Below are 23,985 nucleotides of genomic sequence, written 5' to 3'. Positions count from 1 at the left end.
TCTTACCAAAGTTTGTTTAAAAGCGATGAAAATAGTCGACGATGCTAAGGCGAAGTGAATATTACAAACATGTCTCCACGCCTGCCCCTCCATATAAAGAATGGGAAATAGAGAGTATTAATCCGACGAAGGTGAACATTCCACAACCACTCGACGGGTACTACAACTTTTAAATATCCTATTTACAAAAGTCAATTGAATTCATTAAAATGTTGTCATCTGATGGTTTGTGTAACACCCCACTTCCACGGGCATGTTATAACTTAGGAAATTTTGACTATATTTTTTTTTTAATAACTCATCATGATATAATTTCAAAATTTCCCTACTACCTGCCTATCATTAGCTTACTTACTCTCTATATGTTAGGCTAGGTAATCATCAATAGCGGAAGCAAAAAATCGAACCTCAACATACCTCAAACATTAATAATATTACATGATCGTCTCAATGAAAATAGTAACACAAGATTATTCGACAATAGTACTTAAGTCCTTCAACATAACATGAAACATGACATAAGTTTTTTTTTTTCCAACATAACATATCATAACTTAAAGCATAACATAGCACGATTAATACATGATTGAGTCCTTATACAGGAACTAAATGCAGAAGCTAACTTCATAATGCTTTGCATCTTTACAATTCATCTGCTTTTATGTCTTCGCTGCAAATCTCATCTGGAACGTTTGAATGTTCCAGGGGCAAGACCCACATTAAATGATGAATCATCTAAGTAAGAGTACATCATAATGCATATGTATAAATGCAATGCACATAACATCATAACTCTCATATTTGGGTCGACTGCACCTTAAGATTACTCGTCATTTTTACAATCTCCCTGCCAAACCAAGGTGTATGGGTTCACTCTTGGCAAAAACAACGGTGCTAGTACCTAATTCCAAACCCATGCAACGTATGACCGTGAATCTCATCATGCTCATATGCATACTTTATCATCAATACATGTAAATGCAATCCACATGACATGTTCACATCAAGACATAACAACATGATGAAAATATTTACATAAAATCAAGTTTTGGTGAACCACTTACAAGCCATTTTCATAAACTAAATCCAGTTGAATAGTACCACTTACCTTATAAAAAGATAATTTTGCCCCTAGCGTAATTTTGCCCCAAAATTCGTGTCGGACTTCCAATCGTACTCAATTATGAACCTTGACGTACCCTGATCATCATAATTACATAAGAAAATCAGATTTTTAATTTTTCTCTAATTTTTCTAATTTCTCCCATTTCCTCCTATTATTTCCTCAAGATTATGAAATAAATACTTCCTAATAAAATTTTCTCAATTTCTCTTCATTACAATTCCTAAAACAATATTCTTAAGCTCTAGAAATTTTCTCATAATTTTTAAAATTCATGTTTTATTTATTTCTCATTTTCTCTTTAATTTTCAAGCATCTATTACCTCAAAAATCCATAATAAATACTAATTATGCATTTCTCTTCCAATTTCACCATAAAAAATTCTAAAATATCATTCTAATATTTCTGAAATTTTTAAAAAAAATTTTGAAGATAACTTAGCTTCCCGCGGAGTGATTCGATATTCTTCTATATCGTGATGAAGTCTCGATTTATATATCCAACAACGTATTTTGCCACAAATTTTTACACAAACTACTAAACCAAACCTATAGAATTTTTCTAGAAATTTTTGGCATTTTTTCTCTATATTCTTTCTTTCTCTTTTTCAAATCTCTCTTACTCTCAAATCTTTCTTTTTTACAACCTTTCTCTTTCTAATTCAAGTCCTCTAACCTTTCAAGTTTTCTCTATTTATAGAGGTTGAATTAATTTTAGTATAATTGTAGTGATCCACTATCTTTTATTATTTTATCATATTTCTTAATTATTTTCCACTAAAACTCACTCATAATCTTTAATTATTTGTTCACACCCCACTTTTTTTCCCACATTTCTCAATTAATTTACCAATTATCTTTAGTTATTTGTCCACACTCTACTTTATCTCTCACATTTCTCCATTAATTCACCCATTATCCTTGATTATTTGGCCACACTCTACTTTGTCTCCCACATTTCTCCATTAATTCATCAATTATCTTTGATTATTTGTCCACACCATATTTTGTCTATCATATTTCTCCATTAATTCACCCATTATCTTTGATTATTTGTCCACACTCTACTTTGTCTCCCACATTTCTCTATTATTTCACCCACTAACTTTAATTATTTTGTCACTTTAATTATTTTCAACTAAATATTATTTTGAATAGACTATTCTTTCATTTAGTGCATAAATTTAACCTCACTTTCTTAGCCTACTAATTCTAAGTCCATTTACCTAGCATTTCATTTCTCAACTTAGCCCACTACCTATAAGCCCATTTACCTACCATTTTCTTTTTCAACTTAACCCACTAATTCTAAGCCCATTTACTTAGCCTTTCCTTTTTCAACTTAACCCACTAATTCAAAACCCATTAGTTTCTTCAATTATAATCTCTAATGGATGTCAAAAAATATTTTAATATAAAAATTAATTATTATTATTATTCTCCAAAATACTAGGATATTACAATTTGACATTGAATTTTTTTATTTGTAATACAGTAGCAATTGCGAAGCTATGTAATAAAATACATTGATGACATTTTGAGACACAGAGAGGATCGTTGGGTCACCGATCATAAGATGGATGATGCCAAGCTCCTTCGAAAGAAAATTGTGTATTATTTGTATAAATATAGTAAAGTAATTGATGATAATTGGCGTTCGATAAGGATTCTTAATCATTTTATACCGTTTAATCTTGTTTAAGGTATGCTTGTTAATCTTTTAGTTATGAAAATTAAAGTCTTTTTCTATATGCTTATTGTTTTTGCTATTATTTTTGTCCTGATTGATTGTTTGGGGGTTGCTGTAAATAATGTGAAGCATTTATGAATGGCAAGTTACTTCTACATTAGAAAAGCATTTCGGAACATGTGGAGAGATTACTAGGTTAGCCATCCCAAAAGATTATGATACCAATGGACACAAACGGTATCTATTTTTTTCCTTGATTTGCTTCCCATTTGAATCTTGTTTGGATGGTGTGTCTCATAAACCAAAAACTGAGCCCATTGTCTTATTGTTTTATGTGCTTGTTTCTTGTAGTGGTTGACTATATTGTTTATGTTAAGGTATATTTATTCATTCATTGTGTATGTCATGAATTCCAACTAATAATTTGTTTGAGACGGAAAGTTATTTAGGTGTCGTCCAATGACATGAATGTTCAAGAAAATATTCCAAGTTAGTCAAAACCTTTGGCAAAATGGATTATGCGACTTTGGGAATGCCAAAGTGTCGGTTTGTAATTTGCATCTCAGTTGACATTGTTTTGCTTGTGGTGCATGTACTTATATCTTACAGCTACTCCAAATACTATCGAACACCTGAGCATATATTTGGGACTACCAAGTACACCGCATCCATAGATGTTTGGTCTGCTGGTTGTGTTATAGCTGAATTAGTTAGATAGGTGTAAGTTATACTATTGTATTGTGTTTTAATAGTTCCGTATAATTTTCATTGTTTTTTCTAGTTAGCTGTTGTATTTTACTTTTGTGAGTATTGTTTTGCAATCATGTCTGATTGATAAACTGAGACATTGGCATTTTTGTAAAAAAAGTAATGTAGCATTTTAAACCTTTTGTATTTACTCTTCTCCTCGTGTTTGCTTTAACAGTAAGGTTGTAAACTGAGACATTGACATTTTTGTAAAAAAATAATGTAGCATTTTAAACCGGGCAGGCTTTTGTTCATTTTGGCAGACTTCATCCTCGATGAAGTTCGCCAAAATGCAAGTCCCCCAAACATTTTGGGCAGACATCCCATTCTGTATCACATTCACCATTTGCATAACCGAAAGTGCACCATATAGAAAAAAAAAATGAGAAGTACTAAGCAGTCGTATGCATCATTTGGAGATTTACATTTGACACAAATTTGTCATGCATCAACAAGCTTACTATTATGAAAATTACATTTGACACAAATTTGTCATGAAATCATAAGTTATTGCTATCTCCAGATTGTGATCCTATCACCTCTCATCTTCCTCGAGACGTCGGGGTGGCACATGGGTAGGTATAAATGGTTGACCCATTCCATAATTCATGCACCATCAACTGTTGTGAGTAAGTAAGTGGGGTTTGCGCATTTTTGACTGATGCTTGTGTTAGGCATTCAGTTGGTTGTGTTTCCTTTTGAATTGTCATCTTTCCTTTACTTTTATTCAAAGGTACCTAGGCAAAAAATAGTCTTAGCCATTATATACGAACATTTGATAGTACAAGTACATAACAAATACCTAAAATAGAGTTGTAAACATACCTTGCTTTTCTTGGACCTCGTTTCCAATATCCCCTTCTTACGAAGTTTTCTTGGAGCTCCCTTGGTTATCATGCAATGCAGATCTAAAATGGGACCAAATGATGTCCTTGCACCTTCGGGACAATCGAAGGTGATTTGAACACTGCCTTGGGATAGGGGATTACTACCACATCTTGTTATCAGTCATGAAATGGTTAAGTCTTTCAGCTCATTTTGAAGCAACTCCATTAAATTACGAGTGCGTTCATCATCATCTATCACCAAATTTGCCACCTCGTCAAATAAACCATGCAATTGATCATATCGTGCCTGCTTAGGAGTGGTAACCCAACCATTGTAATTTATCTTCACCCTTCTATATGCTCTAGGAACATCTCTCTTCCATCTCCTGAAGATATAATGATCAGGAAGCAATGTCACACCATTTCGAATCAATACCAAAAGAGCATTACTATAGACTATCCCTTGAAATTCAAACAAGTGACAGTTGCAATCAATGTGACACTTCTCTCCCTCAAACATAACTGTAAATCTCTTTCTATTCATTCTTGTTTTGTGGAGTATGATGTCTTCTTCGACTTCATAGGTAGTTCCATGACACCCAACTTCGGCTGAGATAATATCACAATACATTTTTCCAGTGAGCTCTTCTTGAAATTCTTTGAATTTTGAGATTGTGTAAATCTCCTGGAATTGTTTCTCTATACTATATTGAGTTGCGCATGGTACCATCTGTGAATAGGACTTAAAATCTGCTTGGACCTCATTTTCAATCTTACACCTCAAAGCTTGCTCATATTGTTCAACAAATTGCTTCAACAAAGTCTTTGAGGTGACGTATCCATTGAAAAATGCATTCATACTCTCACTTCGTTGCATCGTTGACATCCCAGCCCAAAAACTTGTTTTCAAATAACAAGGTACCCAAAGGCATCTTTCATTGAATAGCCCAAACAACCACTCATTATCATATAATGTATACATGCTAATGAATGAAATCCAACCCCGTTCAAATTCTTCAAGGGTTTCTAATTTGTAAACAACTTCATGCATGGCGGAAAGTATTGCAGCCTTGTGAGCGTGGCCCCCAAATTTTTCAAGCAACTTCTTCAATATGTGCCATAAACACCATCTTTGCCTTGTGTTCGGAAAAACAATTTGAATGGCATTTTGCATGACCCTATCTTGATCAATTATTATACCAGCACGGGCTTGACCCTCCATGCACTCAAGCCAAATCCAAAACAACCGAACAAAAATTATAGTATCCTCATTGGATACTAACCCACATCCAAACAACGTCGACTGTCCATGATGATTGACACCAACAAAATGGGCAAATGACATGTCGTACTTATTAGTCAAGTACGTCGTATCAAATGTTACAACATCGCCAAATTTCTTGTATGTTTGTCTACACCTATTATCGGCCCAGAACACGTTCTTCAGTCGACAATCATCATCCAAATCCAAACTAAAGAAAAAACTAGGACATTGGGCTTACATTTTTGTAAAGTAGGCTTGTATCGCAGTTGCATCACCATCCCCAAGTCTTAATCGCCTAATCTAATCAAATATAATTTCGACAATACTTTTCTATAAATGGCAGATTCTCATATCCACACGTTTCAACAACAGTTGAGTTGTAACTCTTGTGCATTGGAATATCAGTTATGTCATTGACTTCAAGTTTTCGTTTCACCTTTTTAGTCAATTGTCGATTACATCAATAAAACCTGGATTTTGAAGGACTTGTAGGGTGATTATGCTCCAAGATGACTTTGGTAACATGCCATGCTCTGTTCAAATCTGTCGTTGCTGTCAGCCTAGCAAAACACCTTGTTCGAATGGTTGGTTGAGGCCTCAAAGAACTGTTTGTATCCCCAGTTTTCTAACCTTCTCGACTACAAACAAATGTCACATACTTCAACAACCCTTCATCATTTTTTCTTGAAGATCTTTTCCTAACAAGGAAACCCACACTATAAGCATATGTTTTGCACAATTCAAAAATCTTGTTGTTGTCTCTAAACTTCATCCCAACCATAGGCACGACGATCTCACTGGCCTCTGATATGCATTCATTGTCCACCCCTACTTCAATCTCATTGTCCTAGGCAACTACGTTCTCTTCATTACAATATGGAAATTGATCTCCTATTCAACGCAAGAAGAATTGAATCAAATTTCAAAACATCAAAAATCAAAATTGGATGGAAAAAAGTATATTAAAAATTTGGCTTCGTTCAGGCAGGCAGACGGGTGGACTTCATCCAATATGAAGCCTGGGCGGACTTCATATGGGATGAAGTTCGCCAGATGATATCCGGCGAGCTTCATCGGCGAACTTCATCCCTTATGAAGTCCACCAAGACTTCATCCAGGCAGACTTCAACAATGTGGCATCCATTAATAGATGGGTAGGGTTTGTTATGTTGAACGAAATACATAATTTGTAATACAAGCATCCATATATAGAAAATAAAGGAAGAAGTTAACTTGGGTCTGACATTGTCGTTGTTGATGGCTATACCGGCGTGAGTGTTTGCTGGAGAAGGCGACGAGGTACCATGCGACGTCTGTGAGCAACTGGCGGCAAAAGAACTTCAGCGATCGTTTTGCTATCGATTGTCGATAGAGAGCACGGTGGAGAGAGAGAGAGAGAGAGACTTAATGTGGGGCGGACTTCAAAGAGTTCGCCTTTTCTGTCACCAAAATTTTAACAAAATGTCGCAATATTTACATCCTCAAAATATCACAATTTATCCTTTCAGTCATCCCGTGCGTCAACCAATTCGAGTAAAGTAGCATAATCCTTTAAATAAAACCTATATATATCAAGACGACAAGTGGAATTAGAAGAAAAGGCTTATTATGGAAACAAAACCAACTCAATGATGAGTTGATTGCTTCTAAGGCTTATTAAGGAAACAAGACCAACTCAATGATAAGTTGATTGCCATTCAAAGTTCTAGCGAGACACATACTACTTAGTCTATAAATAAAGGCCTTGGGCAACCTATGGAGACCATTTTTATTTTAGATAGTTGATTTCACATAGTTTAGAGTTGGGAATCTCACAATTCATATTTGACATCATATCTCTCGTGTCTTATATCTCATGATCTCTCGACAATCGTAACTCTGTCGTTCTCATACTTTTCTTTATGTTTTTTTAATTTTCATCAATTATTTTCTATCAAATGTGCTACTGATTCAAGCGTGGCAATTCCTAAAGTGCCCCTGGTAGTTCTAACCCTTGTCTTATAAGTGTCAACCTCTAGGCTCAATTCTCCAACAACCTTTAACGTGGATCCATCCATAATCAACTATTACGTCATGATCTACAAATAATTTAGTGAATGATTTCACATCATCAAATTTATTCTTTGGTAGGATAAACTTATATTTAACCCTTTTTTTAGTATGTCAAAACGTGGTGGCATTAGCACCTAACCCCTCAAGGTAATACCACATTTTATCCGTTAACCAAATTGATTTTTGTATTTTTTAGATACTTCTTTATAGTTTACACTAAGTTTACTTACGTTATGTACAAGGATAAACACATTGTTATTAAAGGATACAATATGGAAAAAAAAAATCTAGTTTGAAAAATGTTTTTTTTTTTTTTTTTTTTGGGCGGGGTGGGGGTGGGGGGGGGGGTGAGGGGGAAATTCATACAAATAGATTAGAGTAAATTGCTTTTCATTTATCAAGTTTGAGTCATTTGTATGGAGATTTCTATCACTTAGAAATGTATCTCTTTATCATTTATTTATCTTTTTTGTTTGGATGCTCTTTCATTATAAATCATGTTATTTAAATTCTAATTAAATTAGATTTTAGTTAACTTAAATTTAATTATAAAAAAAAGCGAGTGAAACATTGGCTCAATAGCATGCGGTGGCTCTAAACCCTTCACATCTTATATTCAATTCCTGATGCAAGTAATATTTTCTTAAAATGTTTCTATTCAATTTATTACTAACTCGAATGATTTTGTATTTGTTGTTTGTGAATTATAGGGTAATACTTTTGGAATTACATTTGATGAATAATTCACATCTAATTTAGATAATTGAAGCAAGTGTGACTTTTATGGGAGTTCAACTAACTTGTTAAATGAGTCAATACAACATAGAGATTAAATCATATGGTCTATATGGTCACCCGTCTTTGTTCTATTCTTATTGAATTAGAGAGTTGTGGTTTAAGAATATCTGGCATGTTAGGAAAAACAGTAACATTTTAGTATATTTTAGACTCTCAGGTTTGACGTGATACATTACTAGAATCTACTCTTTCTTTGGTGTTTGTAGGGCTCCTTGCAGTTTTAGTAATGAATCATTGCTTATTTTGAATTAAAAGAAAAAAGATTTTTTTTTTTTTTTTCTAAAAATGGCTCAAGTGGTAACTAATATTTGATAATAAATGGAACTAGCAGTTGTCAAACTTAGTTGAGTGAGCCAAAGTTAAACTTAAACTCAAAACAGTTCCCTGGTAGTCCGTTTGGAACAAGGGAATAAATAGAAATGAATAGAACAACCACTCATTTCATTTCTCAAATCGTTTTGAGAGAGAGAGGGGGGGAGGCGATAGCAACTGAATAAAATGAAACGGAGTGGAAGGTGTTTCCATTAAAAGGGTATAATGGTAATTTACTATTTAACGTCCTCCGTTTACACCATCAATTTCCATTGCTCTTTGCCTCTCTGAAACATGAAGAAACGTTCTTAATGAATTTTTATTACTTTTCACCCCCCCCCCCACTAATTCTGATGCATCGCGCGAAATATAGATAGAGAGGACGCTTGGTATCGACAATGTTCCCATCCCATAGGCAGTGAAAATTGATATGTTTATGAATCAGAGTGTCATATGGAGGAAGGGAGCCAAATCCAATCACGGGCGAGGAATCCGAAGCCTATAAATATCAGCCCCTACGACACATATCGATGCCTTCAACCTCCTCCTCCCTCCTACCTTACAGCTCAAGATCCCGTACTCTGGTTATATTCTCCAGAGCCACCAACGGATAGTCCTGACAACTTATTTTGCAAGATTCAAGGTGCGTCCCCAATTCACAAGCCCCGTCATCATCTAGAAGAAGACTCGGCTATTGTCCAAGTCAAGTCATATGAATTCGACGGGATATTTCTTGCATCCTCACTCTCAAACGCAAAAATTTTCCACTCCATCCATCCATTACGGTGACTCCCAACAAAGCTGTGAGGCATCTGTTCTCTCTCTCTCTTGTAATGTTATTTCTTTCCAAATTTATAATTATTATCTTTCAATTTTTAGGTCTTCTAATTGTAATATTTAGAGTGTCAGAAAGCCATTGCAGACGACCAAGGAAGATTAGGAATCAACAGAGAGAAATTAAAGGGCCGAGAATCGACCCATGCAGCCTGATTTAAGTGAAGAAAAACCAAACATCTGTTCCAGACACACCATTAATCCCATCTAACATTACCAACAGCACCGACTCAGTCACGATGAAAGATCCTGCGTTGTTTGCACATGTATATATAATTATAAACACAATCCATAAAAGGACCCACCCTCCAATAGAACACAGAAAATATGAACGATTCTTTATTCTTAAGGAGCAGGCTAGGCTAGTCTCATATTTACAGGTCAACACAGCTATGGTCTCTTCTTCGCCGTCGAGAATTTCTGGAGAGGGGCAGATAGGGTTAGAGAAAGAGAGAAATTAACTGAAGTTAGGGTGTTTCACTAGAGCATAATACATCTACGCTGCAAGATAACCCGGGAATATTGGTACCTTGGACAAGGGAACTCAGCTTTCTGTACAAAACTTACGAGAAACAGCTTACCTTACTCTGTGCAGAACATGGTGTACTCCAGGTGGTCCTCCATAACAGATAACACCCACTTTTTTTTATCTTGCTCTATCTAATACATTTTGGAAAACCCGTACTGAAACGTCCCTAGCCTTCGATGAGCAGCTGCACTTGCGGCTGCTGCAGCAGCAGGAGTAATTCCGGCATACTGGGGTTTAGCCTGCAACAAATTTGTGTCAATGGCTATCCTGTCATCAACTTGGTCCACCTTTGTCACCCCGACACGTGTCATATAAAATGGGTTGTTGTCAATGCTGATAGACACGTCTGGGGTCAATTTAGCAGGCATGCCAACTTGTTTTTCCTGTGAAGACAAATCCTTTTCTGTCTCAGTTGTAGATCTTTCCAGTTTCCGAGCGCCACTCCTGCAACAGAATGCTGGAGGGATGGACTGGGGATGTTGGACTACGTTTCTGTTTACCGTTCTAGGGTCACTAGTTTCTTTTGCAACATTTCCATTCTCGAATGGTACAACTGGGCCCACAACTTTCCCTGGTTTGGCTAAAAAAGCAGACAAGGTTCAAATTATTAGAACAGAACAAATATGGTAACAAGCAGTGCAAGTGGAAGAAACAACAAGTACCCAAAGGTTTCTTCTGCGGAGCCTGTGAATTTCTTGATAGATTTCCGGGGAATTCATCTTCATCCCCAGAATTCTTATTCCACAAGGGATCCAAAATTTGCCGATCTTTCAAGGTAGAAACATTTGCTTGTTCTTTTAGATGGACTGCACTTGCGTGTACGATAGTGGACCTGCACTCATTCACATGCCACAGACATGAAATAGGAAACAGGAACCATCTAATTGCTGGCTGGCAGACCAGAACAACTTGAACCCTAATATCCCATAAGGGCACAGCAAGATTATTGATCATGGAAAACAAGGAACATCACTCAGATTACTGATAACTGAAGCATAATTGAACAGGATGAATCATTTATTCTGTGCACCACTTTCTTTACTACAGATCTTTCCCAGTTAATGTTATTCTTTTGAGTAGCCATTTTGTCAAAGTAGACTTGTCATTCATTTGCTCTCAGACCTGCATTCAAGACATGCATAGACTTGTATGATAATAAGACAAGAAGTACACTCTTATCACAACTACTTGCTGGTATATCATTACATCTGAGTTGCAGCATCTAACATACTTCTGCGTTTAAAAATTGTGTTATATACGTCATGCATTAAAATTGTTAATTCCTTTGTTGGCCTTCCTGCTTAAACTAACTGTTTTTCATGTTACATCATCATTTTTAGTATGGCTTGCTCAAAAAGCTTGTGCATGCATTTGTTCTGAACTTATATGATTTGATGAACCTATGATAAGATCCCTAAACAAGTAAATGCAGGTAGAAAGTATAATAAATTTCATATGCATTCACGTTTTCCTGCCAAACATTTCATGTATATGCCTGCCAGTCACCAATTACAAAGAATACAGTTGTATCAATTACAAGAGTTAAACAATCTTTTACCACTAATGGACAGCATTGTCTATGATACCTTTATTATAACATGGGCACCATGCACCCGAAGTACTGCACTGACTAAGTTAAAGATGTTGATCCACATCACCCACTTTCTCCTCTATTATATATGTTCATACAGAAGTCCATTTGGAATGCCATATAGACAATTATAACTCTTTACAATATTTTTGGATGGAGGAAAGGGTAAGTGTAGTATAGGTTTCAAGGGAAATGGAAGGGGATATCCCTCCTACTGGTTGGGTAACCAGAAAAATAAACTTTTCCTTCTTTTGTTTGGTTAGCCAGTGGAATATAAAGGGAAGGAACTGTAAAAATCAACTTTTAAACTGATCCTTAAAAAAAATAGAGGATATTACTGGTTTAAAAATTATTTGAATAACAAAAACTTCACTTCCCATCCATTTCCTCCCAATTCTGACGGGGTAAAAAACCAAACCCAGACTGCAGCTCCTCAGTCACCCATCCACCTCTCTTCACTTGAAAAATAATTCAAACAAGATGAACTTGAAATTTTCCCTTCCAAATTCTTCATTTTTTCTCCAAATCCTTTATAATCCAAACAGATTTTATGCTCAGCCAACTTGATACTCAATACACACATAGAGAAGATAAAAAAATTGAGAATGTAAAGGCACAGAAATGAGCTGAGAAATTGTAGTGACATTTTTACCTTGGGAGGGATACATGCTTTCTCTCAAGTGCAACACTTGGCCCACTTTTACCACCATTTTCTTCAAGATGAGCAAACTGCTTCCGAAACTGATCAACAACACTACACACAACACCAACTGAATAAGGGGGGAGAACAGAGCTCAACAGCAGTTTTAAAGGATAGACCTATTCAACATGAACAGAAACTGAAAATAAAACCTTGGATAGAGAAAATTAGTCCTCTCTATTCCATTCATGTAGTCCTTGAGCAACTGAGGGTGGTATTCTAGTATCTCACAGAAAATTAATTCCTGCATGTCCTCCTTTGTAACTCTACGCCTCTCAAATTCAAATTCCATTTTCGTAATTGGCTGGCAAGATGGCTCCCTATCAACTTTTGCTAGTCCTTTGAAGTAAGGATCAGCCAATGCCTGATAAAATACCAAATTTAGAAAACATATTCTAGCTCTTAGTAGTACCATAGGAAGTTAACTGATCAAATTCATAAAGCAATAGAGAGCTACCAATAAAAAAGCTAATATTACTCTACCATCTATAAACTTTTCCTTTTCTTTTGTTTCTTTCTTTTATTTTTTTTGTGGTTTGTGTTTGGTTTTTTTTTTTTTTTTTTTGGGGGGGGGGGGGGGGGGGGGGGGGGGGGGGGGGGCGGGGGGCTACTAAGATAAGTATCAAAGGAGGCCATAGGAAAGCATGTAAAATGGAAGTGGTATTGTACACAGGTACTGACTGTTTTTACTCATGATAGTACATTACTAATAAGGTGTCTCCTAGCCCAGAGAAAAATATGTACAATGGAAGTTCTAAGCTAATCAAACCTCCTCAGCAGTTGGCCTGTCCTTTGGATCGAAAGCAAGTAGCCTTTCCAATAGTCGTAATGCTAAAGGATCTGCATTAGGAAATTTCTGTGTGAAGGGTACAGGCTGTTTTTTCCTCATGCTAGTAAGGTATCTCCTAGCCTTGTCATTTCGAACCTGAGACAAAATGCAAAAAATGATTCCCAATATAAAAGAAAGGTTTAGAATAGAGCAGTTATCTGAGGTCCTGCACTCAGTGACTCCATACCCGTGAAATGGTATCCATTGAAGGTGTGCCAAGAAGATCTGTCATCAAATCCAGCTGGTGAACGACATTTTTTCCGGGAAACAGTGGTTTCCCTGTTAAAACCTCAGCAAAGATGCAGCCTATACTCCATATGTCAATTGCAGGTGTGTACTGCATAAGTGCCAAAAGAAGAACAGATACTAAATAAAAGAAAGTACACAAGTATAAAAAAATAACACGCTTATCTTAATAATAAGAGGATATGCTAAATATAACAACAAAAAATTGAATGTAGTGCCTTGCGTGGAGACTGAATGAGAAGAAATTAAATAAAGCTCAGCTTGAACAGTTGAATCACAACATTAATATGTAACCTAATATAGTAATTGATACACCTGAGGCAAGTGAACTGTGCGATTTGGTATAAACCAAGAATATGCAATTAAAGTATTACAAGTTCAGTCAGTGACCAGAGTGCAGTCTTGGTTTCCCTATTTGTCAGGATTGATTTCAAGAAAAAGTCCTAGTCACATCCCATTAACAGGATCATGAACCAACTTTCATAGTTCAGATGTAAAAACCAACAATCACAAGCCTTAATCCCATTAGGTGGGGTTGGAATTATAGACCTTCACCCATCTCTATCTATTGTTACATCCTCCACAAGGTTATATTATATGTTGTGTTTAAGGGCTTCCCACTAAGTTTTCTTTTGTTTTCCTCTCCCTCTTCTATTGCAAACTTTCTCCATTTCATCCACTTGCTTCAACTCTAGTACAACAGGACACTGTAATTTCTTTGTCATTTTTTCAAGAAAATTTTCAAGGTAAATGATCCTTTGATTTCATCACATAACAAAAAGGAGTATCTTCTATCATTCAAGTGTCTAAAAACATAAATATCATGTTCACATTCATAGTGAGATAAGAGGATATTTTTACATTTGTAATCAGATTATTATTTAAGAATGATACTTAAATTGGATGATTTCAAGATGAAATTCAAATTTTTTCATGACTCAGGTGTATATGTAAATCTTCCGGATCTGCTCAGAATTGACATCTTTATTGCTCCAACCTCAACCCACATGCCCGAACATAATTAGCTAGATTCTTTCTTTTTAAATAAATAAATGATGGAAGACAAACCTTCAAAGCCACAAAGAGAACTAAAAAACAAGAATAAACTTATACTACATTTAGAACAGGTATTTATCAGGGAAATGAAAAGGAAAAGAAATAAATGTTCTAATGTATGTGTGAATATGCATATATATAAGTAATTTTATTCCCTTTCTATTTCCCATTTTGTTGAAAATCCAAACTTAGGGTTAGAGACCTCTTTTCTTTTCTTTTTTTCATCATCATTGAAGACAATGTCTTATTGTAACCATGACTTTGATATGGATGAGATATCCTAATTTTTCCTGTGGAAATCCTTGATTGATTCTATTCTCACCTTTGATAATTAATTAAGAGGGGTCCAGTTATGCTTCATCAGTGCAGTTGTAAGAGGAATGGCATTGTACAGCAGGTCAAGATATTTTGGGGAACATTGATAGATGTGGCCTTCACCAAGAGGGAAAATTTCCCCTTTTGACTTTTAAATAAGGGGAAATTTTCCCTCTCGGCAAAGGCACTTGGTGCACTTTGCTAATACATCAATCATTATCCTATTTTGAGTAAGTTCCTTTATTTGATTTGCAGTCAATGTGTCGGCTTTCTTACAGACATTTTTAGCTTTTGAAACTGGGATTGCCAAAGCAGAATGTATCTTCATGGCTGGAGGCTAACTGTTTTTAAAGATATGGCACCTTTGGCCCAAAGGAATATGAGACATTTTGAGGATATTGAGACTCAACTATTTTCTTCCTCTTTCTTGTAGTTTAATGAGGAATTGTGGTTCTCCAAAGACCCCCTTCGCACGCCCCCTCCCCCTCCCCCCAAACCCCAAATTTTAGGATGAGCTTTTGATGTAAGAAATTATGGTTTTTCTTAATACAGGGTTTCTCCTCTTTTTGACAGCTTATTTGAGAGTTGGTTTTTTTTTTCCCACCGGGGGTGATTTCTAAAATAAAACAAGCAGCAGAAGTCAATGTTGACAAAAATAATTCAGATACTTTGCCTTCTAACAAGATTGAATATGTAGAGCATAAGCAGTAAAACGGCGTTACACAAGAAAGCTCAAACTTGTGGTTCGGTGCTTGGCAGCTTTCTGGGGTTGTTTTCATTTCTCATGAATGTTCCTTTGCTTACCTACTTTTCTTGAAAAGTTTCATTTCACTGCTCAAATGGAAGGCTGACCCCACATAATGGGATAAAGGCTTGGTATGTTGTTATTGTTTGTATAAATGGAAGGAAATAAGCCAAAGTGCAGTCATTCATTTATTTCATTTAGGTTCTGTTCCCCAAAAAGCAAATCATTGTCATTTTCATGCCTTCCAATGCAATCTCCCCCCCCCCCCCCCCCCCCCCTCCAAAAAGAAGGGAGAGAACCCACCCCCACCCTAAAAGTGGAAGCTTAGGCCACTCAAAAGAGTTATCAATTTCATGCAAAAGCACTCAAGTCAACCTGGAGTCCCCCCCCCCCCCCCCCCCCCCCCCGGGGTGGGGGCCCAGCGGGCTGGAACACAAAATCTCTATTGTACAAAGGAAAATATACGATATTCTGGAGTCATTGTAGAGGCATGTAATTTGCGCATATTGATACCTGATTACCCAACATTTCATGTTAATTTTATATCGTATGTAAGATAATCTTATGTCTTTATGTCCACAACAATTTCTAGCACTGCAATGCAGTGCCCCAATCCCACAAGATCAACTGCCCAGCTATGATATTATAAATAACAATCACAGAAATTCTCCTAAAAGAACTAACAGATAGTTGCAGTCAGGTTCATCATTCCTACGTCTATACCCAAGATTCCAAGCATAAACTTCCAAATTAGGACCCAACACATTCAAACCAAGACAGGGTTGTCATGCATGCTAATGGATAACAGTCCTCCCAAGATGGGAGAAAATTGTACAGGATTTTAGAAGTTCAAAGGTCATGTCAAGGTAAAGCATGAAAAGGTATGGATTAACATTTCATGAATAAGAAAAAGATTAATCACCAGCCACTTCACATAGAATCCAAGCACATAACTACACCCAAGTTATAAATGGATGAACAATAGAAAAACTAATATTCTCATTAAAAGGTATCAAGATATGACCAAGGATGCAAATCCAAAACTGAGCAGGATATGCATGATAAATACTAGTGAAAATATAAGGACAATATGCAGCAAGTCAAATATTACAAGCTTCAAAAACAAGAAATGTAAATTATTTTCAGTTTTTAGATCCAAATAGGTTCAGAGTGAAGGATCTAATATCATACTTTTGAGTAGAATGATCCACACAGTTCTGGAGCCCTATACCACCTTGTAGCAACATAATCCTGTATATACATGACATATAGAAAAGGGGAAAACTATCAAAATCCCACAAGCATACTCTACCAAAAACATAAATAAGAATGGAGTTTGATAGTAGCATATTCATGGAGATTAATGGCAGCATATCCAAGTGTCAAATTACTAAATTGCTTACCGTCCAAAATACTGTTGTAGGTGTATCATTGAATGCAACTCTTGCCAAGCCAAAATCACATATTTTGAGCTTACAATTAGCATTTGCCAATATATTCTTTGGTTTTAAATCCCGATGATAAACATTTGCTGCAGCCAAGTAGCAAACTGTTAAATATGTTGACCGTTCCACAAAGGCAAACCCACAACCCACTACATGCAAACCACTTGAAAGCCATGCGAGGAAATACCAATTAAATAATGATTAAAAAAATCAAGGTTCTCAATTGCATGAAAGAAGTTAACAGTAAAGGAAGAATACAAGTTCAATCAGTTAATAAACAAATTAGCTTAGTATGGCAATTGAATGATGTACTCAGCTAAAAAATTAACAAAAGAACATAATTATTCCTATGCCTCCTTCCATCCATAGCTAATCTGGCTAATTATTCACATTATTATGCAGCAATTTTAATCAGAGAATAGAGACACAGCCAAAAAAGTGGCAGTATAATATAGGGAGTGCTTGCCTGTGTGAATATACTTCAAAGCACGTAGCAACTGGTAAAGGAAAAACTGGTAATGCTCTTTGGTCAGGTCATCATTGGCTTTAATGACTTGGTGAAGATCTGACTCCATCAGCTCAAAAACAACATAAATATCCCTGAACTCTCTTCTTGAAGGTGGAAGCATAATGTGTTTAATTTCAACAATGTCTGGATGCCGCAGAAGTCTGAGCAACTTAATCTCGCGAAGTATTCGAGCAGCATCGGAGATGTGTTCAAAAATATCATGGATTTTCTTTATTGCCACTTTTTCACCAGTATAGGTGTCAATAGCGGAGCAAACAACGCCATAGCTGCCTTTCCCTATAACCTCCTGGATTTTATACCTATTGGCATCACCATATTCAGAGAAGAAATCCATCTCTGAAGAATTCTGCAAAAGGAAAACAATGTCAGATCAGATAGCCAGGCACCCAATTAATCATCAATTCACTACACGCTGGACATATACCCAGAGAAGGGAGGGGGGGTGGAAGAAGAACAAGAGGCTAGTAGTTATGAACAGAGAAGAGTAGAAAACAAATACAATTGTACACAACCAAAATTATTTCAGTTACGGATGCCCTTGTACAGTTTAACCTCTTAAATAAGAAAAACATATTAATGAAGTTAATGTTACACATCTTCTTCTATAGAAATCTATAGCTTATAACATGACCAGATGAAAAGAACAAGGAAGTTCATGATATTTTAGGGAAAAGGGAAATAAATATAACCCTTTAAAACAAATAACTATCAACACCTGATCGGCTCTCATCTATTCTGAAAATTTTACTCCTAGCAGTTCTTCTTATAAGCCAGTCCTCATAAATTTTATCGTTCCGAACCCTCAAAGAAGATGAATTTTTTTTGGTAAATGAACACGTCAGAATTATTGTGACAGTAATATAAAATATAGACAAGGAGAATAGACAAGAAAGGTCTATCTATAAGACAAGAAACGACATTCAAGGAAATTTTATCCAAAACAGGAAAAGAAACTACAGCCCAGGAAACAAGCGGGTAAACAGGATAAAAATGTATGGAAAAAAATCAGGATAATTAATAAGGAATTTATCTCTTTTCCAGAACAGGGTGGAAATCCCGTTCTTTGAGGGAAAAGGACTAACAGAATGATTAAGGGGGAGAAAAAAGAATTAAAAGAAAATCAAAATGTTCCTCCAAAATTGAATCAATTTCGTTTAGTCCACCGTATGCTAAACATCGTATCCGGGCTAACAACCACATCGAACAATCTAACAGCCTAATTTCACACAAAGGTCGCCCCTTTTATTTCGTCTCACATCGATATCAGTCAAGCAATCATCAATCAATGCTTTGAAGTTCGAAGGAAATGAACCCTCACCTTCTTCCGGTGATCTTGCTGCATTCTTTCTATCAAGAACTTCACAAAAAACAGTACTCCAAACTGAACTCTTATACCAATTCAGAAGAGAATTAGCCACATTGGCCCCAGAGACCTCGACTCCAAGGACAATCGAATTCTTCAGATACAAAACAAACCTAACCAGATCCCTCGCGCATTCCACCGCCAAAACCTCTCCGGCCAGCAAAACGACGCCGCAACATCACCCGGGCCCCTCCAACAATCACAGACAACGCATCAACACCTGCTCAAACTCCAACCAACCGCCATAATCAAACCTATCTCTACATAAATATGTACATACATCTAACCAATTATACACAAGTATACATCTCACCGAAGCTCTGTGGATCTGAAGAAACCCTAACTGCTCTTAAGAGCTAGAGTTGAAGCTGGATAGATCTGAACACCGACAGAGCGAGAGCGAGAGAGAGAGAGAGAGAGAGAGCGTTGGGGGGCACGAATCTAGGGCATCTATGGAGAAAATGGTGGTAAAGTGTATTTCTTATCCGCACCGTATATTTATACGGTGGGGACAGATGAGCTACCGAACGAAGTGGCAGTGGAAGTAATTACGAGAGGTTCGGGGGGCATTTTTGGCGGGGAGATTGAGTGACTGTTACTGAACGAATTCTAACATTACCGGCCTGTTTCATGGAAACGTAAACTGAGCCATGTCAGTTCCGTTCTATCCCCACTACGAGAAATATTTGAACATTTAATGTATTTCTCAACTCATTTAGAGTTTGGTTGAATTTTAAAATTTAATATTAATATTTATTTGACCCATAATTGCATGCTGCGACATCGAATTTGACACACACACACACATCGAATTAGACTACGGTAGCAAGTTTTAATGATATATATTATATTGTGAATTTGTTATAAGGAGTTGGTTCATTAGGTGAAAAGTCAATTTATTATGTCTTCCATATAATGTAATCTATATTTGTCAAGTATAAAAGAACTAAAAGTAATTTTTCATTTGATCACTCATCTCACTTCGATAAATTTATTGAATTGAATAATATATGTAACCACGTGCATTTACACAAAAGGGGTCTCTAGTCTTACACATATTTGGAATTTTTTTTCTTTTCAAATATTTGGGTTTTGTGAAACTCTACGAAATCAAGTAAAAAAACATTTTTATCCTTTAGTTTATTATTAAGCCATAATAATTTTATTGTTATTTTAATATTATTAATTTTATAAAATAAACTTTTAGGATCTTTTAAATATATACTTTATTGTTAAAAAATGAAGTTGCCGTTTCAAACTTACTGCCATTTTAAATAAATTAATTGCTTTGAAATAAATCCATGTTCTACCTGTGGCGTTGGCCTAGGACGGCTTCTACCGTCCCCTTAGGCATTAGGCTTTAATATATTTTCTAAAGTGAGGGCAGAAGAGTCAATGCACACGTGTAATAATGTGCTTATAGAGGGGAGAGAGAATGGTTGGGCAGTTCTATTCGTTGGGTGGCTGAAACCTTGTAGGTTTGGACATCAACGTTCCACCTATATATATCCCCAACCAAAGTAGAAAATAAATTATTTATACATGTTTAACTTAATGAATAATAATATTATTGGCTCTAGGCCTCTCACTTGACTAAAATATCAGTTAAAAAAAATATAAAATATAAAAAATATTTTAAATAAAATTACTTTCTATTATATTTATTAAATTTATTTAATAATGACTTTTTAGCTAAGATTATTTTGGATAAATTTATCTCTTTTCTTTCTTCAGGTAAATTTATTTTAAATTTTACGGGTGTTAATAAATAATCTGATAAGAATATTAAAATAATTTTTATTCTTATCTTAATTATTCTATGTATTGATTTAAAAAATATTTTAATTTTATTTTATAATACTTATTTTAAATAATATATGAACTAACCATTTGACACGGGAAGATAGAGAAATCAATATCATAACTACACGACGACAAATTATGAGGACAGGACAGTGTAGGTTAGGGGAAGGCGTGTAATCTGTAACCATGACTTGGCATGGCATGGCATTCAAAATAAGGAACAGTAACATATTATTATTATTATTATTATTATTCTACACAATGCACGAACTTCAGTTTCAAATTTATTTATACAAAAAATAATAAAGGAGAGGTCAATGCTGATGCCTCGAAATCAGATGTGCGGTGGAGCACCCAAAACCCGACAAGCTTGAGAAAGTGGGGGAGGAATCAGACAACTTCCTGAGATTACTAACCCACCCGCAATTCGTCTCATCAAAGATACGGATATTACCTTCTTTACTTTTTGGCTTTGGGATATATAATTTTAAAACCTTTTCTTTTATTTAAGTTCGTCTTTACATTAAATCATTTAAAAGATTTAGAGACTAAAGTGATTGAAGAAAAATAGTTTGTCCGTCAACAGAACACGTTACATTTTCTTTTAAAGAGTATTTTTTTATAATAAATATTATTTAAAATTAATCACACAATTAGATTGAAAATTAATGGATAAATAATATGTTAAAAATGATAATGAGATCATTGTATAGTGTTATCAAAATATGAAAAAGTCATAGAAAATTAATGATGGTATTTGATACCGACCACCACGTTCCTTCTTGACAAATGGACCTTGGGAATAGAACTTCGGACTTGGCTATGTCGGACTCTAGGAGTACAACCTACAAGACAACAGAGTAGTGAGACTAGGGTCTCCCGAGGTAGACTCTGACGTTCAAATCAATAGAATAAATGCAGGTAATAGAAAATGTAAGAGATGGAGATCTTGTCATATCTGATGAAGATCTTTACTTTTTATAGGCAAGTCCGTTATGGGGTACCCGAAATACAACCTGAGATGGTCGAGCACGACTTTCGAGGACCCCGATCGAGTTGGAACGGGTCTCTTAGTCTGGACTAGATTTTGCAGACTTCGCTTCAAATTGTAGGCTTGCCATGTCTCTCAGGCAATCCACATAGCAAGCGAAACTACTAGCGTGTGAGGATATTCTTGTAATTTAGGTAGTGTCACATTAGAAATAATTATAATTTTTTTTTATTTTTTAATAATATTATTATTATTTTATTTTTAAAATTATAATTTTTGTATTTAAATTCGCCTCTACTAAATCAAAATCCTAATTTTGCCATTGATTTCGTCTCTTAATATATGCAGTGAATCTCGTACCATGTTCGAATTCTATTAATAATTATTTTAGTTAAACTTAATTATGAATTTTATAACATGGGATTATTTAAATATTAGTAACGAAATTAAAATTCAAAGTTAAAAGGCTTAGAATTGTGGATGATATTTTTGATCCCACCCATTACCAAACTAACACTTTAGAACGTTTGTTATTGACTTTTGAAGTCATGAATGGTGGGTTAAGAGGTGGATTTCACAAGAAAAAGACAAATGTACCATTTGAATATATGTATATATATATATATAAGAGATGATTTGGTGGCCACGGGATTGATTCACTAATAAAATGATAAATTGGCTGTCAAAGTGGGGCTTTGGCAGCCGGGCATCCAAAACTAATGATTAGTGGGAAAGCCAAACAAAGCCAAAGGGTTGTTGTGATGAGAAAAGGTTAAGAGGTCTATTAGTGTAATTAAGAAAGGACTTTGTTTATGGGATCCTAATCAATTGATCCATGGACTCATTTTCATGTCACTTTCCTTAATCATTCACTCTTTCTGTTCCAAATATTGCAGATAAGATCCCTAGAAATGCACTACAGATAATAATATTATTATTTATATTGCAGGTGGTGAATTACATTATTAATTTTTAAATTAATCATTATATTTTAATTTTTATTATCACAGTCACTAACTTTTGATTTTTTTTTTAAATTCACTCATTTTTTTCCTTATATTTTGTTAAATGAAAATTGAAGCAATATATATTAATATAAACTATAAAATTACTTAATTGTAAGATTTAAATTAATTTTATCATTTATATTAATGTATACCACATCTCATTCTGTTAATAAAATTTTATAAAAAAAAGTCAAAAGACTAAATTTTAATAAAAATCAAAGTCTAGTAGATGTGGTGATAAAATATAATATAATTCCAAAGTAAAATGATTAATTTTTTATAGAATGTAAAATTTAGGGAGCAATAATATAATTTATTTTTATATTATAAGACAAAAGAATAATTGGGTAAATTAAATTAGTAGTGCGAGATTTTGTCAAATTATATTTACCGAAACTTTCTAGATAAGTGAATTTTTTAGGCTGTGTTCTTTTTCGTGTTTCGATTTTTAGTTTTGAATTTATTTCCAGTTTTATGTTATAAGTGTGTTTTAAATTTTTTTAAAATTTGTGTGCGTTTTTTTTTTTTTTTTTTTTTGTCATTTTGAAAAACTATTTTTTAAAATAAAAAACTAGAAAATGTATTTATTTTGAGATTTTGAAAAAAAAATATTTTATGATATTTTATTCAATAAAATTGATTATTAAATAATAAAATTAAGTTTTTTATTAAAATTTTACTATTAAAATAAAACAATAAATTTGATTAATGAATTGTTGACATACATCTTATCAATAATTTATATTAAATTATACACTTAATAATATACTATATAGTATCTTATATTTTTAATTATTATAATATAAATATATTATATTTTTTAAATTTTAAATAAATATATAATTTTATTTGCAAAATTTAAGAATATTTTTTTTCTCTTTTCTTCTTTTATTCTTCGTCACCAGCGATCATTGTCGGCCGAGAATTCACACGATCAGAGCCTACCATTAGAAACTCGAAGACAAGGGAGATTAATATACACAAAAATGAGTCAAATTTAACAGTTGAATTTTCATAAATCTAATTTTTAATTTTCAATCAATAGTGAAAAACGCATTGCCAGTCCCCACTGACCATCATGCCCGGTGGTTTCCAGTGATTAGAGGCAATCACCCAAAACCTAAGGGGCCATCGACCAACATACCCAAAACCAATAAGATCCATATCTCATTAGATCTAAAGATTAAAT

General features: G+C 34.7%; 2 protein-coding genes across 5 annotated transcripts; both read right to left on the bottom strand.

Moving 5' to 3' along the window:
- Positions 1–3,952: 3,952 nt before the first annotated feature.
- LOC127792053 (protein FAR1-RELATED SEQUENCE 5-like) lies at positions 3,953–6,538 on the bottom strand. The gene is made up of 2 exons (XM_052322364.1): positions 4,386–6,538; positions 3,953–4,297 (listed from the first exon to the last, which is right to left on the bottom strand). Exon 1 carries the CDS (start codon positions 5,730–5,732, stop codon positions 4,569–4,571), a length of 1,164 nt encoding a protein of 387 aa, XP_052178324.1. The 5' UTR covers positions 5,733–6,538; the 3' UTR covers positions 3,953–4,297; positions 4,386–4,568.
- Positions 6,539–9,766: 3,228 nt separating this feature from the next.
- LOC127792052 (mitogen-activated protein kinase 20) lies at positions 9,767–19,476 on the bottom strand. Of its 4 annotated transcripts, none has more exons than XR_008021058.1 (12): positions 19,309–19,476; positions 18,951–19,215; positions 17,570–17,978; positions 17,062–17,189; positions 16,850–16,909; positions 13,484–13,633; positions 13,237–13,392; positions 12,620–12,831; positions 12,420–12,521; positions 10,839–11,008; positions 10,229–10,756; positions 9,767–10,067 (listed from the first exon to the last, which is right to left on the bottom strand). XR_008021058.1 is itself a non-coding variant. In XM_052322361.1 (11 exons), exons 2-11 carry the CDS (start codon positions 18,972–18,974, stop codon positions 10,308–10,310), a joined length of 1,860 nt encoding a protein of 619 aa, XP_052178321.1. In that variant the 5' UTR covers positions 18,975–19,215; positions 19,309–19,476; the 3' UTR covers positions 9,767–10,307. The 4 variants fall into 4 exon arrangements, 2 of the variants coding, with proteins under 2 accessions (XP_052178321.1, XP_052178322.1); XR_008021059.1 differs by having other exon boundaries at positions 9,767–9,896; XM_052322361.1 differs by having other exon boundaries at positions 9,767–10,756.
- Between the last annotated feature and the right edge of the window lie 4,509 nt (positions 19,477–23,985).

This window comes from Diospyros lotus, chromosome 15 (assembly GCF_014633365.1).
Source record: "Diospyros lotus cultivar Yz01 chromosome 15, ASM1463336v1, whole genome shotgun sequence".
NCBI classification, from domain to species: domain Eukaryota; kingdom Viridiplantae; phylum Streptophyta; class Magnoliopsida; order Ericales; family Ebenaceae; genus Diospyros; species Diospyros lotus.
This window is presented reverse-complemented; position numbering and strand designations above follow the sequence as displayed.

Bases quoted from the DNA above. Each gene is read 5' to 3' on its own strand.
- LOC127792053 (XM_052322364.1), bottom strand. From the start codon at position 5,732: ATGTCATTTGCCCATTTTGTTGGTGTCAATCATCATGGACAGTCGACG.
- LOC127792052 (XM_052322361.1), bottom strand. From the start codon at position 18,974: ATGCAGCAAGATCACCGGAAGAAG. The intron at 16,910-17,061 runs GTAAGCAATTTA...ATGTATATACAG, and splicing joins CTACAACAGTATTTTGGACG to GATTATGTTGCTACAAGGTG. The intron at 13,634-16,849 runs GTATGATATTAG...GCACTTATGCAG, and splicing joins GTGGATCATTCTACTCAAAA to TACACACCTGCAATTGACAT.